The 15,698-nt window shown below is 40.8% G+C and overlaps 1 protein-coding gene across 3 annotated transcripts in view; it reads left to right on the forward strand.

Moving 5' to 3' along the window:
- Positions 1–229: 229 nt before the first annotated feature.
- LOC111154405 (cathepsin C) overlaps positions 230–15,698 on the forward strand; it is a 35,778-nt gene continuing 20,309 nt past the window's right edge. For 2 of the 3 annotated variants that reach the window (XM_022513965.1, XM_022513964.1), the window contains exons 1-2: positions 230–470; positions 2,331–2,476. In XM_022513965.1, coding sequence (XP_022369673.1) covers positions 299–470; positions 2,331–2,476 — 318 coding nt within the window. In that variant the 5' untranslated portion in view covers positions 230–298. Of the gene's footprint in view, positions 471–2,330; positions 2,477–7,772; positions 7,858–9,530; positions 11,887–15,698 lie in introns of those variants that run through there. The other variant, XM_022513967.1, reaches the window with a different exon arrangement.

Raw genomic sequence — 15,698 nt, forward strand, 5'->3', positions numbered from 1 at the left:
TGGCTCTCAAGTCCTATTTTGAGACGTCCCATGGTTATAGAACGTGTGCTTCGCTTCTCCCCGGGCTCACGGTCCAGCGGCAGCCAGGTACCGAGGAGCACGTACTCCGGAAGCCTCACCTGCCGGCGGGACTGCTCCCGAGCGCCCCTCCCCCCCGCCCCCGGCGCCCCAGACCCCGCCCCCGCCGGCCGCGGGTTTCCGGCAGCTCTGGTTATTTTAAGGCACGCGCTGTCCGGATCGCCTCGCTCTCGGCGGTCCGCTGTCTGTCTCGTCTTTTCCCCTCCAGAGCCCCGCCAGCATGGGTCCCTGTCCCCGCTCACTGCTGGCCGCCCTCCTCCTGGTCCTCTGCGGCGTCGGTACCGCACACGGCGATACACCTGCCAACTGCACCTACCCTGAGCTGCTGGGCACGTGGGTCTTCCAGGTGGGCCCCGTTGGTTCCCAGCGCAACGTCAACTGCTTGCTTATGGGTAAGCCGCCGGCGCCCCCCGACTCCCACCCTACCCGCTTTAGCCCGGGACTCCTTCCTTTCCGTCCCCGAGCTCTTCTTTCCGCAGCGCTCACAAGGAGCGCCCTCACCCGGGGCCGGTGCCAGTGGGAAGCCGGGTGGACCTAAAGCCCCTTGGGGTGCCCTTTCCCGCTCCAGGACCAAGAAGGCTAAATTCAGCAGCTAAGAACTTCCCATTTCACGTTTCTTTGGTTGTTACCGGACCTAAACACTTTCGTCAGGAACTTTCCATTCCCCTTGGGTTTTTTTTGGTTGTTTGTTTTGGTTTTTTGGGGTTTTTTTTTTTTCGTCTTTTTAGTTTGGGAGAGAGTTGAGACAGTGTAGTCTAATGATCTCCCTGTCCAATCTGAATTTTTAAAAATTTTGCCCATGGAAAATGAGCTCAAACACTGGAAAGCATAGCAAGAAAAGGTTTTGTTGTGTTTTTTTTTTTTCCTTTTCTTAGCTTGTGGGAAAGAGCCCTTATGCCCAGTGTTTTTGATTTACACGTGTGTTGATGCTGCTAGTCCAAGAAAACTTTTGGTATGGTGCTACATTGTTTCATGTATTGTAGGGAGATATATAAAAGTTGCCCCCCAACACTCCCTGTTTCTTTGTTTCCGTTCTTTTTTTGGAAATAACTCTTTAGTCTGTAATTATGTTTGGGAATGCCCAGAGACAAGCACAATGTCTAGCCCGTGGAAAGCTGTCAATAAATACCTAGGGTTAGAACACCACTGGGATACTCCACATGCCCTCAGATAACGTAGCTACACAGAGGACGAAGAATTTAGTGAAGGGAGAAGGAAAAAAGCTATCTCCCGTTCAGAAGAGGCACTCTTGTTCTACGCAAACCCTTACCACCCTGTGGTATGTGCAGAGTAAGTGAATCTGTCTTCTGTGATTTCCTTGTCAGCAGAAGGATGATTGCCAGGTCATTTGTTACTAAAACAGACCTGTTCAACTGTCCAACTCCAGATGACTGTGTGGCATTTCCTAATCCTGGGCATTCCAAACCTTCTGTTTTAAATGTGTAATGTGGAGGTCCAAAGGAGAGGGAGATCAGGATTGGCGCTATTCAGTCACATGCAATCTCCTATTTCAGAGCATTAATCTGAAACTTGGAAAAACTGTCCAAAGTGTGAAACCTCCAGATGGACAGAGCAGAACCCTTTCAGCCTGCCTGTGTCTGTAAGTCAGACCTTTGACTTTAATCTAGTAAAGACGCACACAGATCTACACCCCCATCTTCTGAAAGTTGAAAGCTTAGTTCCTGTCAGCGCAAAATATCTTTATAGGAAAGAAACCTTGCGTTTACTGAATACTGTAGAAGGATTCAGATTCTGAGGTTCTGAACTAGAGAGCCATTGAGTTGAAAGAGACCCCTTTTCTTCTCTGAAGAGATAATTTCCTTTGTATTTATAATCTGATAGCAGATCCTTTTATATTTCTTTTTTTTTTTTTGATAGGCATTCTGTATTCAACACATTTCTGTGTTATCATTTTAAACATCCCTTATTTCTCCTTTTCCTTAGTGGACAAATTTCTTCAGTGTTTGGATGTTCTGGGAAGGTAAGGGCTGTACTTTCTGGGGTCTCTGCCTGGTCGGCTACTTGACAGCTCTGTTGAGCCCTCATTTCACAGGCTTGCCTCAGACCCCTGTGGGAGTGTGCAGAGGGAAGCAACAGGATGGAGACTGATATCTTCACAAGCTAGACTGGTCCAAATCCAGTAGCATGAAAGGAAAGCTGCTTAAAAATAATGGAAATTATAGAGGAGATTTTCCCTCCCATTTATTGAAGTCCAAATAATTTTCCTGTGTTGTGAATTTTTTTTTTTTTAGGACAACCAGAAAAAAAAGTAGTGGTTCATCTTGAGAAGTTGGACACAGTACATGATGATCTCGGCAATACCGGCCATTTCACCATCATTTACAATCAAGGCTTTGAGATTGTATTGAACGACTACAAGTGGTTTGCCTTTTTTAAGGTTAGTTTTGTTGGAAATGCATTTGTATTTTCAGTGATTTGGTATCGGAAGCTTCTAATCAGACCCTCAGGATTTTGATTTTTAGTTTAAGATAACTAGAAGTGACAGCACTGGGCATCTGGGTGGCTCAAGTCGGTTAAGTGTCCAACTCTTGATCTCCACTTCAGTCTTGATCTCAGGGTCCTGAGTTCAAGCCCTGCACTTGGGATCACGGGGCTGACTGATTCGCTCCTGATTGGCCCAGAGCCACAAGAGAGTGTCCTACTGCATAGTGCTAGCCCAGGAAAATACCAATAGTCAAATTCTGATTCTTACTGAATGTGTATAGCTTTCACACCCTCGTAAAGCCCAAGATGGTAAGTTGGACCATTGTAAATTTGGGGACTGTTAGAATGTGCTAGATATATTAATGTGAATAACTCACTTTACTAAGCTGAGACAAACAGAGAACTTGAGTTACTCCTTGGGCTAAAGTAAAAGGTAGCCCTGCCAGTGCAGCCTGTTTTCTTCTTTCACTGGGGAAGAAGTCTTGTCCATTCTTCTGTTCTAACACAGTGCTTCCAATTGCAGACACGTTCTAGGGTAATGTTAGCAGAGTGCTAACTGGTTTAAGTGAGTTGAGGGCACAAACCTGAGACTTGCCTCTCTTACTATAAATAGAGTATAAACAAACACAGACTTTCTCAGGAAGTAGGGTTTACAACCTTTGGAACATCTGCTAAGAGTTAGCCAATTGTAGTGATTCGTGGGAAAGTGGGGAAAGAATCTGTTAAAGATGATGAAAAACAAAGCACCAACAAAAACGTAACCTCTAAATGTATTGGGATTTCTTGCGATTTAATCACTACAATATGGTGTTACATCCAAGCCAACTATTTTTCTTAGAATAAGAAAAATAGGGCGCCTGGGTGGCTCAGTGGGTTAAAGCCTCTGCCTTCGGCTCAGGTCATGATCCCAGGTCCTGGGATCGAGCCCAGGTCGGGCTCTCTGCTCGGCAGGGAGCCTGCTTCCTACTCTCTCTCTCTCTCTGCTTGTCTCTCTGACTACTTGTGATCTCTGTCTGTCAAAAAAATAAATAAAATCTTTAAAAAAAAAAAAAGAATAAGAAAAATAGTTCCTTCCCCATCTTCCCCCCCCCCCCCCCATGAGAATCTCCCTTTAGCATGAAAAAATGAAAGCGGGAACAAGAGGAAAAATCATCCCCTCATGCCTGGGTTGGCTGCTCTGATAATCAGTGGGTGGGAGCTGATCTGTCCTTTAGGCTGTTGAGGGCCGGCTGTTCATTTTAGTGGTTGGAGCTCATGCTTGACCATTTATGAAACATTTTATTATCACTCATGGATACTGTGTATTTAAAAAAAAAAAATACATGACAGTACCTGTATGAGTCTTTAAAGTTGTAATACTTTGGTAGTGAGTATAATTCATTGCGAATATAATTCTTGGTCTACACATTGATGAGCCTAGGGCTCCACAGACTTGTAGGTACTCTGTGCAACCCTTTGAAAGTTCTTTGCCTTCATGTTGAGAACCACTTGCCTGTGGAACTGAGGTACAAGGAGGTATTCAAGGCTTCCCCCCACCCCCACCCTGTCCTTTTTTGCCTGACACATACTAGGCACTTGGTCGAAACTTTGTTCAAAAAATGAAAATGAATCTGTGAAGTAGAATTCAGTTGAGAAAGAGATTGAATAAAAAATTATTTAAGGGTTAGATGGGAGTTGTATTTAAGTATAGATGAGTCAATAAAATAGTTTTACCCATTTGGCTTAGGAAAGTTTTCATTCTTCCTTTCTGTAGAATGGGAGAAACTGTTGGGCAGACTTCTAAAGTCACCACTTAATTTCTGAGCCATAACTGGAAATAGATACGGACAGTTTCCCTGCATTAGTACTTTAAGTCTGCTCTCAGCTTAAAGAAGAATCCAGAGCTGGTAGCGACAGAGGCAACAGCTGGTGGCTGGATGAGGAATCGGAATACCTCTTTGTGTTTCTCTTTAAATCACAGTGTAAGCCCATTTGGTATTTTTCCATAGCCTTAGAACATAAGTCCTAGGTCAGTAGAGAGCCACTTGATAATGCCAAATGAGGTTATAAGTGTACTCAGTCACACTGTTTTAGGCCAGAACCCGACCTAATCACAGGCTCCTGAATGGTGTTCTCTGGTTAGGAATAAAAATGGGAAGAATGTTCTTCCATTAACTGATTACAGTATATTTCTTGAAGTGCCTGTTTGACCAGAATCGTTTTCAGAGCTATTTTCGTGCTGAGAAATCCATCATTCTGACTAGACAGTAGTTAGGCTTTTTGATAAGATCGTAATTTCAATAAACAGAGCAGAATATATATAAGATAGTTGGCTTTAAAATTTCTCTTAACCTAATCAAGTAGTTCTAGGTCAACATGTTTTGCAGCGTGATAAAATCTATGTCCTTTTAGCAAATCCAGCTGACAGGGTAATGAGGAACTGAATTTTTTAAAAATCTGAGAAAAATGATAGAGTGGAATTGAGTTTATTTTTTTAATATTTTATTTTGCGGGGGCACCTGGGTGGCTCAGTGGGTTGGGCTGCTGCCTTCGGCTCAGGTCATGGTCTCGGGGTCCTGGGAACAAGTCCCGAGTCTGGCTCTCTGCTCAGCAGGGAGCCTGCTTCCCTCTCCCTCTCTCGCTGCCTGCCTCTCTGCCTACTTGTGATCTCTCTCTGTCAAATAAATAAATAATCTTTAAAAAAATTATAATTTATTTTGCGAAAGAGTGCTATTGAAATGCACAAAGCACACGTGGCTTCTTTTACAGACTTAGAAAATAGCTTTGAGAATCAACATTAATTTATTTTTAGAAATGAAGAATTACTGAGGTATAAGCAGAATTTTGTATTTAAATTTTGTATTTAAAATGTGTCCTGTAAACTACAACATCCTCCATTTAGTCTGCCTCTAAAGAAACATCTGACATTTTTGCCATGTCCATCTGTCCTCTTGATTTTGTCCATTGTTAGTCTACACATCAAGAGGATTTCTAGATTCCTCCTTTGACTCATACCAGACCCTACTGCTTGTTTCCTTTTGTCCTCTTCAGATATGCTTTCATTACATGACACATTTGCATTTGATTGTCTGTTACTGTTGCTACTAGAGTTTGCCTAGCAGGTGATCTGGGCAAGGTATTCTGTTAGGTTCCTGGGCCACTTGCTCCCCAGACTACCCTACATCTCAACGGAGCATACAGCTTCCATGTCATTCTCCCTGCATGCCAACTTTGAAATGGTTGTGATACCACTGCTATTGGTAGGAATTTGCCTCATTAAAATTCTCAGGCCTCACTTGGAAGACGGGCATTTTTAATGACTCAAGGTTTGTAAGCCCTTTCCCCATCACCCACCCCCCACCTCTCTCACTGCCACACACCACCCCCCCGCCCTGTAGTTTTACCTGCTTGAGACACTGGGAGTGAAGTCGAGATCATCTTTTTTTATCGCATGTGATTTCAAGCTAGATAAAAGCTTGGAAGGAGATACATCTCGACACTGAAAATTTTTGGATAGTTTCAGTTTTGCAGGAAGTACTGGGTATATATTCTTAGGAGGTAAGTTTTTCTACTCAACTTCCCACATACATTCAATTATCTGAACGCTTTGTAGGGGGTTACAAACTCAAATGCATTTAGGGCCCACCCAGGCAGGTACCTAAGCATTTGAAGTGACCCTAACGTAAAACAGTAAGGAGCAGTTAGAACCAATGACAAAATGGAAACTTTCTTAGAGGTATTCATATTCAGTTTCCTTTTAAAATAATGTACTGGCCAAAATAAATGACAGTACTGACTGCAGGTTGTTTTCTAAGAGTCCTCAGATTTAATCACTTTACCATTTGGTTGTAATTCTCAAACCCAGGTACCGCTTGAGAATATCTGCAGATTAAAAACAGTTGACCTCTTTTTTTTTTCTTTTTTTAAGATTTTATTTACTTGAGAGAGAGTGAGCAAGAGGGAGAGAGAGAGAGAAAGCAAGTGCAGGAGCTAAGGGAGGGGCACGGAAGCATACTTCCCACTGAGTAATGAGCCCGAAGTGGGACTTGATCCCAGGACTCTGGGATCATGACCTGAGCCAAAGGCAGACACTTAACTGCCTGAGCCACCCAGGCGCCCAAGCAGCAGACCCCTTAAATGAAAACCAAATGTAATGAGACAGGATGTTTAATTATGGCAACTTGCTGTTGGGTGGATAAATGACTTTTTATTTATTTTTTATTTTTTTCTTTTCTTTTTTTTTTTTTTTAAGATTTTATTTATTTATTTGAAAGACAGAGATCACAAGTAGGCAGACAGGCAGGCAGAGAGAGAGAGGGAGAAGCAGGCTCCCTGCCGAGCAGAGAGCCCAATGCGGGGCTCGATCCCAGGACCCTGGGACCATGATCTGAGCCGAAGGCAGAGGCTTTAACCCACTGAGCCACCCAGGCGCCCCGAAAAATGACTTTTTAATGCTTTTATGTATTTTGTTCACTTTCTACTGTCTATGTAATTGTACAGAGGAAGAAAGTCATATGAAAGATACTAAGTCCCAAAGAACACACTCAGGTTGAATAGACTTTCTAGCCTTTTCCTGCTTCTCATTTCACTTTCTCTGAGACTATAGAATGAAGCAGTAGCGCAGGAACTGATTTTGTTTTGAAGATTAAGTCACTCAGGGGCTGAAGATGTGTAGAAGGGAAACTAGACTCATAGCTGAAAATTTTATTTTATGACCACCAAGCAAACTTCACAGATTTTGTTTAGGGCCCACTAGTCTTAGTAAAACTCTAAGCTAAAAAACACTTCTATGGGTGTTCCAAAAGCAGGTTGCTACTGGAAACGAGCTGTATGTTGAGAAAGCCATACCAGAGGATTATAGCCCTTTTTGTGAGCTACTGACTTGTCAATTTCCAGTTTATCTCAACAACCAGAAGTGTCAGTCAGGTTTCTACAATTAAAGATTTGGGAATCTTGTCACATTTTTTTCATTTTTTTCATTCTGCTTTCTGGGTTCATTTTTTAAATCTAATGGTTCGGCTTTCAGAATACTTGTTTTTTGGGGTAATTTATTTTAAGGTAGATTCAGCATACTGAGATCCAGATTTGGGTGCCTTTTTTTTTTTTTTTTTTTTTTTTTAAATTTTAACAACTTGTGGTTTACTCTTAAGAGTGTTTCCGCTTAGGGAATGGGTGGGAAGTTTAACAGTCCGTGCTTAATTTCATTTTCTTTGATGGTGATGCTTAATCTTAACATGATGACTGAGTTTCCCGTTGTGAACTCTTCATAGGATGTCACTGATTTTATCAGTCAGTTGTTCATGCAGCTGGGAACTGTGAGGGTACATGATTTGAGACATCTGAGGAACAAACTGGGTGAGCTCTGTTGAAATTTTTAACTTCTTAAAAGCGAGCAGTGTTTGTTGACTCCTCTGGGTGAGAGAGACTGGAAAGATTAGGGATTTTGCACAGATTCCTTGCTTGAGCCTGCTTACTTGCCATTTCTTACCCGTCTGCACTATTGTATATGAGTGAGCTTTCACTTTATTCTCTTTGCACACATCAGATTGGTTCTCCCGAGTCTGATACTGCTAACCTAAGCAGACCCGAACCCAAAAAGATCAAGACTCGGTTAAGAAAAGGTCAGCCCAAGGTTGTTTCACTTCCCTGAAGTAGCTGTGCTCCTCGGGTTGCTCATTTTTTTCCTAAAAGGGCTCAAGAGGGAACCATGGGAGGCTCTGACATTTTAGGTCTGTCTTCTGGTAGAGAGGGCGGCTCTTCCAGAGAAATCCACATACCTGCCGCTCATCCCTGGGAGATTCCCCCATTTTTTTCACACTGGCTCCTGGTCAGAGCACAGACTACTGACTAGGAGGAAGAGGACCTTTTTCACTCTTTACATTCTCCTCATACTTAGAAAAGTTGTTTAAATCATTACTCTCACTGGATCCATAAATTTAGAGGTCTTAACATTTTTATGGGCAAAGGGTGGTTAGAGAGTAATGTTGATAGGGACTTAACTATTCCTTGCATTTTAACACAATATTATTTCCCCTTTCCTTACCTCTTTTACAATCTCCTAAGTACAGAAGGGGGGTATGAAAAAGGGAACTGGGGGCAAGTGTTAGAAGCTCCACAGCTTTATCCTGTATCAGCGTTTTCCAGACTGTTGATGGCCCAGCAGCGGCCCACACATCTGCTAAGTAGGAAGTGCTCATCAGTTCTGTTCACTCCATCCTGTGAACCTTTGAAGGTGGTTCCAGGCAGCTGCTGTGAATGGATGAAAGTGGAAATTAGAGCCGAAATTAATAAGCTTTTTTTTTTCTGAATTCCTAGTACTTGAATAAGTATAGATGGTGTTGAATCATTTCCTTTATTTCAGAACTTATTAGGATCTTTAATATATTAGATAGCAGGTGCATAGGAAGATAAAATAGGAAACTTTCCCCAAATAAGTTCATCACTTTTTCCTCGCAAAAAAATGAGGTCTTCTCATTTTTTGTGCAGTTTACAAAATTCTGTCTTAAAACTCTCAGTGTTCCTTCTAATTAGAGGGACACCTCCATTAGAAGATACCTCCCCTCGCCCCCCCCACCCCGCCCCGAGTAGGTATTTGCTCTGTAAATGGGTAAATAGCCTGGTACATGGAAGTACAGATCAAAGCATCCTTAAGCCTCCATGTAGAATTTGAACGATACACGTGTTAATGCATCTGGATTGTAAGATTAGCCTGTTTCTTCTAAGTACATTTCAAAATTAGATTTCTACAGTGGTAGTTAATTTCAAATGCATCTGCATGTGCTTCTTGAGCATGTTGGCTGTGTGCCTGATACATGTTGCTTAAGCATTCAGCTTTTTAGAATGGCAGCTTTTCGTGAATGTCTTAAATAGCACTAAAAATTTACAAGCATTTCAAATACTAGTACTGTGTGTGTGTGTGTGTGTGTGTGTGTGTGTGTGTGTGTTTACATAAATTAATATGATCAAACATTCTTAAGAGACAGTGTGATCCTTGTTGGCTTGTAACTCTAGTTTTTGTTGTCTTTTAGTTGTTAAATAGAGCATCTATTGAGGGCCTCTTTTAAAACAGCAGCCACACAGAGACTTTGGGGCTAAGAGGCAGAGCCACATGCAGCCATGGACCTGCCTTCCTCTGACAGCTAGCAGAGGCCTGGGGCAGCTGCATTCCCTTCTGGAGTCTTGTCTTTGCCTGTAAAATGCTGAGGAGTCCTGGTGACCTACCTCCAAGGCAGCTGCCCTCCTGAACATTTCCTTGGAAAGCAGCAACCGCCATTTTGAAATGTGAACAACCAGAGACTACACAGGAAAAAGGAAAGAAAAGTCTGGAAGTCTTAGGTGGCTCCACCATTCAGCCTTTGAATGAAAAGAACGATACGCAACTCACATTTTTCCCTTTCGAATACTACTCTATTGAGATGATTGTTTCCAGACTGATGAGGATTTGAATTTTGTGTTTAATTTTGTTCATCGTGCAGATTTTATTTCCAGTTTATTATCTTCTTGTGCACCTTCTTTCTCTAATTACCTTGAGAAACCCCAGCACCTGTTGTAAGGAGAAAATGCTTCAGGATATCTTGAGACGTACAGATATGTTGTTGGTGGAAAGATGATTCTGGGGAGGACTGGTCTGGGGGACCGGGCTTGCTGAGATAAGTCAAACTGCTAAAAGGTAATTTTGCAGATGATAGTCCTGCATTACCCTGGCCAGAAAGGTGGGGTGATTAGTAGTTTTTTTCATCTGTTTTTTGATTAGATGCCAGCTTTGTTCTAAGTTCTAAAAACTAACTTTATTTTATAGATGTGGAAGATTAGTCTCAACGGTGTTTAAGCTCACACTGCATCTAATTGTAAAACGACAAGAGCTAGTCTCTTAAGCCTAAGGCCCTCCTTGGGGCTAAAGAGTAAAAGAAAACCCATTTCACAAAGAAACAATGGTACTTGGAGTAATATTTCAGTAGATTTTCTGGTGAACCCCAGTTCGTAAGCATCACAAATGCTGGTTTAATGGAATGAATTGCATTGCATGGCTCCTTTTGAAATTTTAGGAGAACTGGCCTAAAGCTTCTATTTCCTTACCAAACTTGGCTATTCCCTTTCTTTCCTAAACCAGGGTTCTTTTCAAGAGGATAACTTACCTTCTTTCCTTTTGTAGTCCTCTAGATTGGAAGGAGAGTTTTGTAAGTTTCAAATTAATTACAAATTAAGTACCCTTGCCAAGTTGACTTCTTTCATTACACTATTGTTCACACTGATGGCTATCTTTCAGCTCTTTCCTACTAAACAATGTACTGGTTTCCTGCTCAGTTCAGAATTAATACCACCCATGGTAAATTGAAAATGTGGGGTTACACCTAGTCCCTATATTCCGGGAGGGCTTTTCTCCTGTATCTTCGCTTCAATGGAGGGAGCTCTAGATACCAGATTTTCATTATTTTATTGGTTCAGATAACTTTTATGACCTCTGAGAGGCACTGGTCTGTTATTCTGGGCAGGTCATGCCTTATAAAGGTAAAGTCACCCTATACCCAAATACTTAAACCTAGATGGTTTGTTCCATCCTACCTCTGGACCTGGTAATTCATCACTCAGGACCTTGATGCTGCCTCTGTGAAACCTTCCCCAGCTCTTTCCGTTAGTGGGAGAAATGGCATTATTTGGTTCATGTTGTTCTTTGCAATCACCTCTGCTCAGGTAGCACTATTCTAAGTGCTGTAAACGTAGAGTGATTTTTGATAGCACGTTCTCACCTTCTTCCAGATTGAAAATCTGTCACTCTCCCTGTGTGTCTTCAGAACCCAATTACCCAGGATTTTTAAGTGTTTGGAAAACTGACCACACTTCCCTTGTCTCTTCAAAGGCTTTTCACAAGTATTATCAGCTTACAAAGAATTAATCCTATAGGATTCTAGAAGCACAAATCAGGAACAATGCTATGTTAATATTTTTCATTCTTGTGTTCTAAAAAACATACCAGGTTACTGTCTCCAGAGTTCTAAAAGAGTTGTGTATTTTCAACCTAACTTCCAGGATGTGAATAGTGACAAAGCAGCTAATGTATATAAGAATGTATTTCATATGGAATTTTAAATCACCTCTGCTGAAGTCTTTTTTTTTTCTTTTTCTCTGAGCAACTTTGCACATAAATGTTTTGATGATGGAGAAGACAACTTGATGGGTACAGAATTACAGATACTTGTATTAGGAGGCCCCGTATTATATACTGCTTAGCATTCTCTCTCATAATTGCTGTTTGTCTTCTCTAGGCTTTAAATTCTGAGGGCACGAATGTACTCTGTATTAACTAATCATTTTGTTCTCTATGTATAGCATGATCTGTGATAAATCGACCTTTAATAAATGTCTGTAGAAGAAAATTGAGTAATATTTGTTGTGTTGTCCTGTTGTTTCATTGATGTGTTCCTGGGAGTTCTGTTACCTTTATGTACTGAAAGTCTGTTGTGGTGGACCCTCAGGCCGTATTTGTTGAATGACATGGTAGAAAACAATGGAGACGGTTAGACTTTATTTGGTTTGCTTAGATTTTAATTTTTGTGTGCGATTGTAGAGGCCAAGATAGGGCTCAAAGTTCTAACTTTCAGAATTACTCAAAACTAAGTTAGCTGTCGGGGTAAATAGTGAGCTTTATGATGGCAGTGGTTCCCCAAAGCCTGGAGAGACAACAACCAGGAACTAGTCTGGAATGTTCTAGGTTATGCCCTGCCTTCCTCTGTCTTTACAATAGTGAGAGGCACCAGCCAAAAGTTAGATGAAGGTGAACTCTCAGATATCTCCTAGTCTCCCAGTTTAACAGTTTTATAAGCAAGGAAGTGAGGAGTAAGCCAAGGGATTCTGACTACTTTGTTGGGTGACAAGCTGTGGTTTTAACTAGTTCTGGGATACATATTTTCATTTAAGCTGAAAGTCTTTTAAGCAGTCGAGGCAAACAAATGTATGACCCTCCCTTTTCACATGCCTATCTAGCTGCCAGTTCCTTCAGTAAAATGCTAGAAGGTATTTTGGTTGCAATCACTATAATGATTTCCTAGCAGTTCAAAATTCTTCGAAATTCAACTTTTTAAACAAATAGTTAAGTCAGAAAATTAGAGCTAATCCTTGAAACTGACAGAGGGAAGTAGCTTTCTTTCTGAGGAAAAATGTGGTACTCTTGGGGGAAGTTTGGCCAAGTATCCATTTAGAGGGTGTGCCTTACTCTCTTTTGTTTGGCTTTTACCCACATTCTAGACCTGACGGCAATTGAAAGCAGTTAATCTACATTTATATAGATAAATACAAGAAACAAAGGGCAAAATGCCAGTAAACATTTTTTGTTATTCAGTATTGCCGGAATGTAATATCTCTATGTATATGGTTTGCCATTAAGTCATTCAACTTCATGCTGGGTGTTCTTTTTGGAAGTGATGAATGACCTTGATGGATAAGACTTGGTACTCCAAAACTTTTATTATGTATTCTATGGTGTATAAAAGTACATTTAATAAATTATATACCTGCAGTACTGTACTGATGTTCGCTGTCAGACACATGGCATAATATTAAATGATTAAATATTTGATTCACTTGCTATCAAATACAGGTCCTGCCCAAACATATTTCATGATGATATCCTTTGAAAATAATAGAAAACTATGCTTCATTATCATAAGAATCTGTTACCTATAATTTTCATACTGAAAATTTTAAACATTTGGAAGCAGTTTTTCCACTGAAAATCTTTCAAAGATTTCACTAGTTTTAATCCATTTTGTTAAAAGTAGGAGTGTCAAAGTTCAGTCAAGTTTGGAAGAATTGCTTTTTGGTATTAGGGTTAATGACAGTTTAGTGGAAAATTTTTGAAATGGAAGTATAGTCGACACACAATGTTAGATTAGGGTCAGAGGTACAGTATAGTGATTCTACAGCTCTGTGCATTCCGCTATGCTCACAGGTGTAGCTGGACAAATTTTAACTGAAATGTTTGTTTTGTTGATAAATAAGATGAGAAGCTGAAGACTGCAGCAATGGAACCCTTTCAAAACATCTGATTTCAAAAACTCACATTTTTATATGGCTGACAATTCCTACTAGGAATAGGGCAGATGTAAGCTTTGCCTTTTTCTCACATCTGCTTATATTAATTTGCAAGTTCTGGTTTCTCTGCAAGTATTTTAAGCCTTTTGTCATTTTGTGAGAATTAGCTGAATTAAAGCAGAGATGTACATAAATCAGTTTAGGCAGGCACGAGTGAAAGGGAAGACACAGTGTCCCAACCATCGCACAGGTAAGCAAGCTGCAGGGCAGGTGAACGCCAGACCTTGAAACTGAGTGGTCCTGTCTCTATCGTTTTGGATATTAGATAACAATGGAAGTGGGTTTTTAGTGTTATTTATATAATTACAAATGTAAACAGAAATTCCGTGTTTCCCCCATATTCCGGGGGATCATCTTTTCGTCTCATTTTGAAAGCCACTGGTTGACAGAATATGTTGAGTTGACAGATTGGGTTTAGTGTTTAAGTTCTTCCCTGACACAGATAAAGTCTTAAGACAACTTTGTATCCCCTATGGTAACAGCTAGTAGTGTTTATATTGTTGCTTTTTGAGTGTTTCGTAACTTTTTAAACTCTTCACACTTCAGTGTTCTCTTTATCCTTCATAGGAATCCAGTGAAGTGTAGGTTTCCTTCCCCGAATCAGGTAAAGAAATTGGGGCTCTTCAGTTGTGGCTTAAGTGTACGTAAATTTTAAGTGGAGGAACGGGATTTAAAGAGCAAAGTCCTTTTACTAAACTGCTTTTTCCTCCTAGTGCATTACATAAAGTATTCAAATATTTGCCAGGTATATTATTAGTCAGGGAAACAGTGGGACAAATTGATTTGAAAGCCCTCCGTGTCAAAAAAAGCAGTTGGGAGAGATCCAGGGTAAATAACATTAAGTTCTAAAATATCCCAGTCAGTTCTTTTTCATGTGGTGAATATTACTAGGTAAATGTTAATTAGAGAGTTGATAAAATAAGTGGGAACTTCATGAGAGGTTGGAGTGTTTGGCAGTCCAGCAGTAATTTTGAAGAGGCAAATGGATAGCTATGGAATCCTAGTAGTTTCCTAAAGCTAAGGGCCGGCGTGTGGAATTTCTTTACATTTTCTGAAATTATCTATTTGTTGAAGTTGGCATAAATTATACCATCTGCACAAGACTGTATTCAGACACTGATGTTTACATAAATCTTTCAGAAAAATTTTTGGATACATTTCAAGCTGGGTAGTGTGGCCAAAATTTCAACTTCTTAATTGGTAATAATGTCAGAAATCACAGAGGAAGTATTTCGTAATAGCAGCAAAAAAAATGACAGATACCATGAGAACGTTCCAGTCAAGAAAATAACAGAGCACAGCGTGTGGTCCTTGCAGGTTGGAAGGTCCTGAGCACTTGGCTTCTGAAGTGGTGAATTCCTCCTTCCTACTGAGTCCTGCACAGTGATATTGACAACCATGTCTTACCTTTTATAAGGTAATTTCAGGGTCTCTCTAATATCTTAGCACATACTTCTGTTACAAACTTCGTATCTTTTCTGAGTTCCTTGTGTTATTGCTAAATGGGACTTGGCACTTGTTCTTTCTCTTCTGTTCTTCATTTGTTTATTTACTCATTCCATAAGTAATTGCTTCCTAATACCAGTTCCCTACTTCCCAAATAAACAAAAATTCCTGTGCTCATGGCGCTTGTTTTCAAGGCCAGAATAACCTCAGAAGCTGCTGTGAAAATTAAATGGGTTAGTATGTATAAAACAGAATCTATGAGGTGGTGTCTTTTGTCATCCTGATTTTATGGATGAGGTCACAGAAAGGATAAAAAACCTGCTTTAGGATCACATGGCCAGTACGGTGGAGAGGTGGATACGGTAGCAGCAGTCCAGCCTGAAGGCCATGTCCTTGATCTCTACCCACCCCCCATCAAAAACCCTTGACAAAAAGTGGTAAAAAGACTGAACAGGCCAAGGCAGCATAGACACCTGACTTGTGGGGAAGGACCGTTAACCTGTTAGGGCTGCTAGAGAATGTAGGTTGCCCTTAAAGGGCCTGGACAGCAAGTTGGACCTGACTTCTGGTCAATCTTCTCCAATTTTTTTTTTTTTTTAAGGAAACAATGGATGAAGCAATGATCCTATCACCTGTGAGCCCATACTTGAATTCTCTGTTCT

Source organism: Enhydra lutris, unplaced genomic scaffold (assembly GCF_002288905.1).
Source record: "Enhydra lutris kenyoni isolate GAN:26980312 unplaced genomic scaffold, ASM228890v2 scaffoldscaffold37, whole genome shotgun sequence".
NCBI classification, from domain to species: Eukaryota; Metazoa; Chordata; class Mammalia; order Carnivora; family Mustelidae; genus Enhydra; species Enhydra lutris.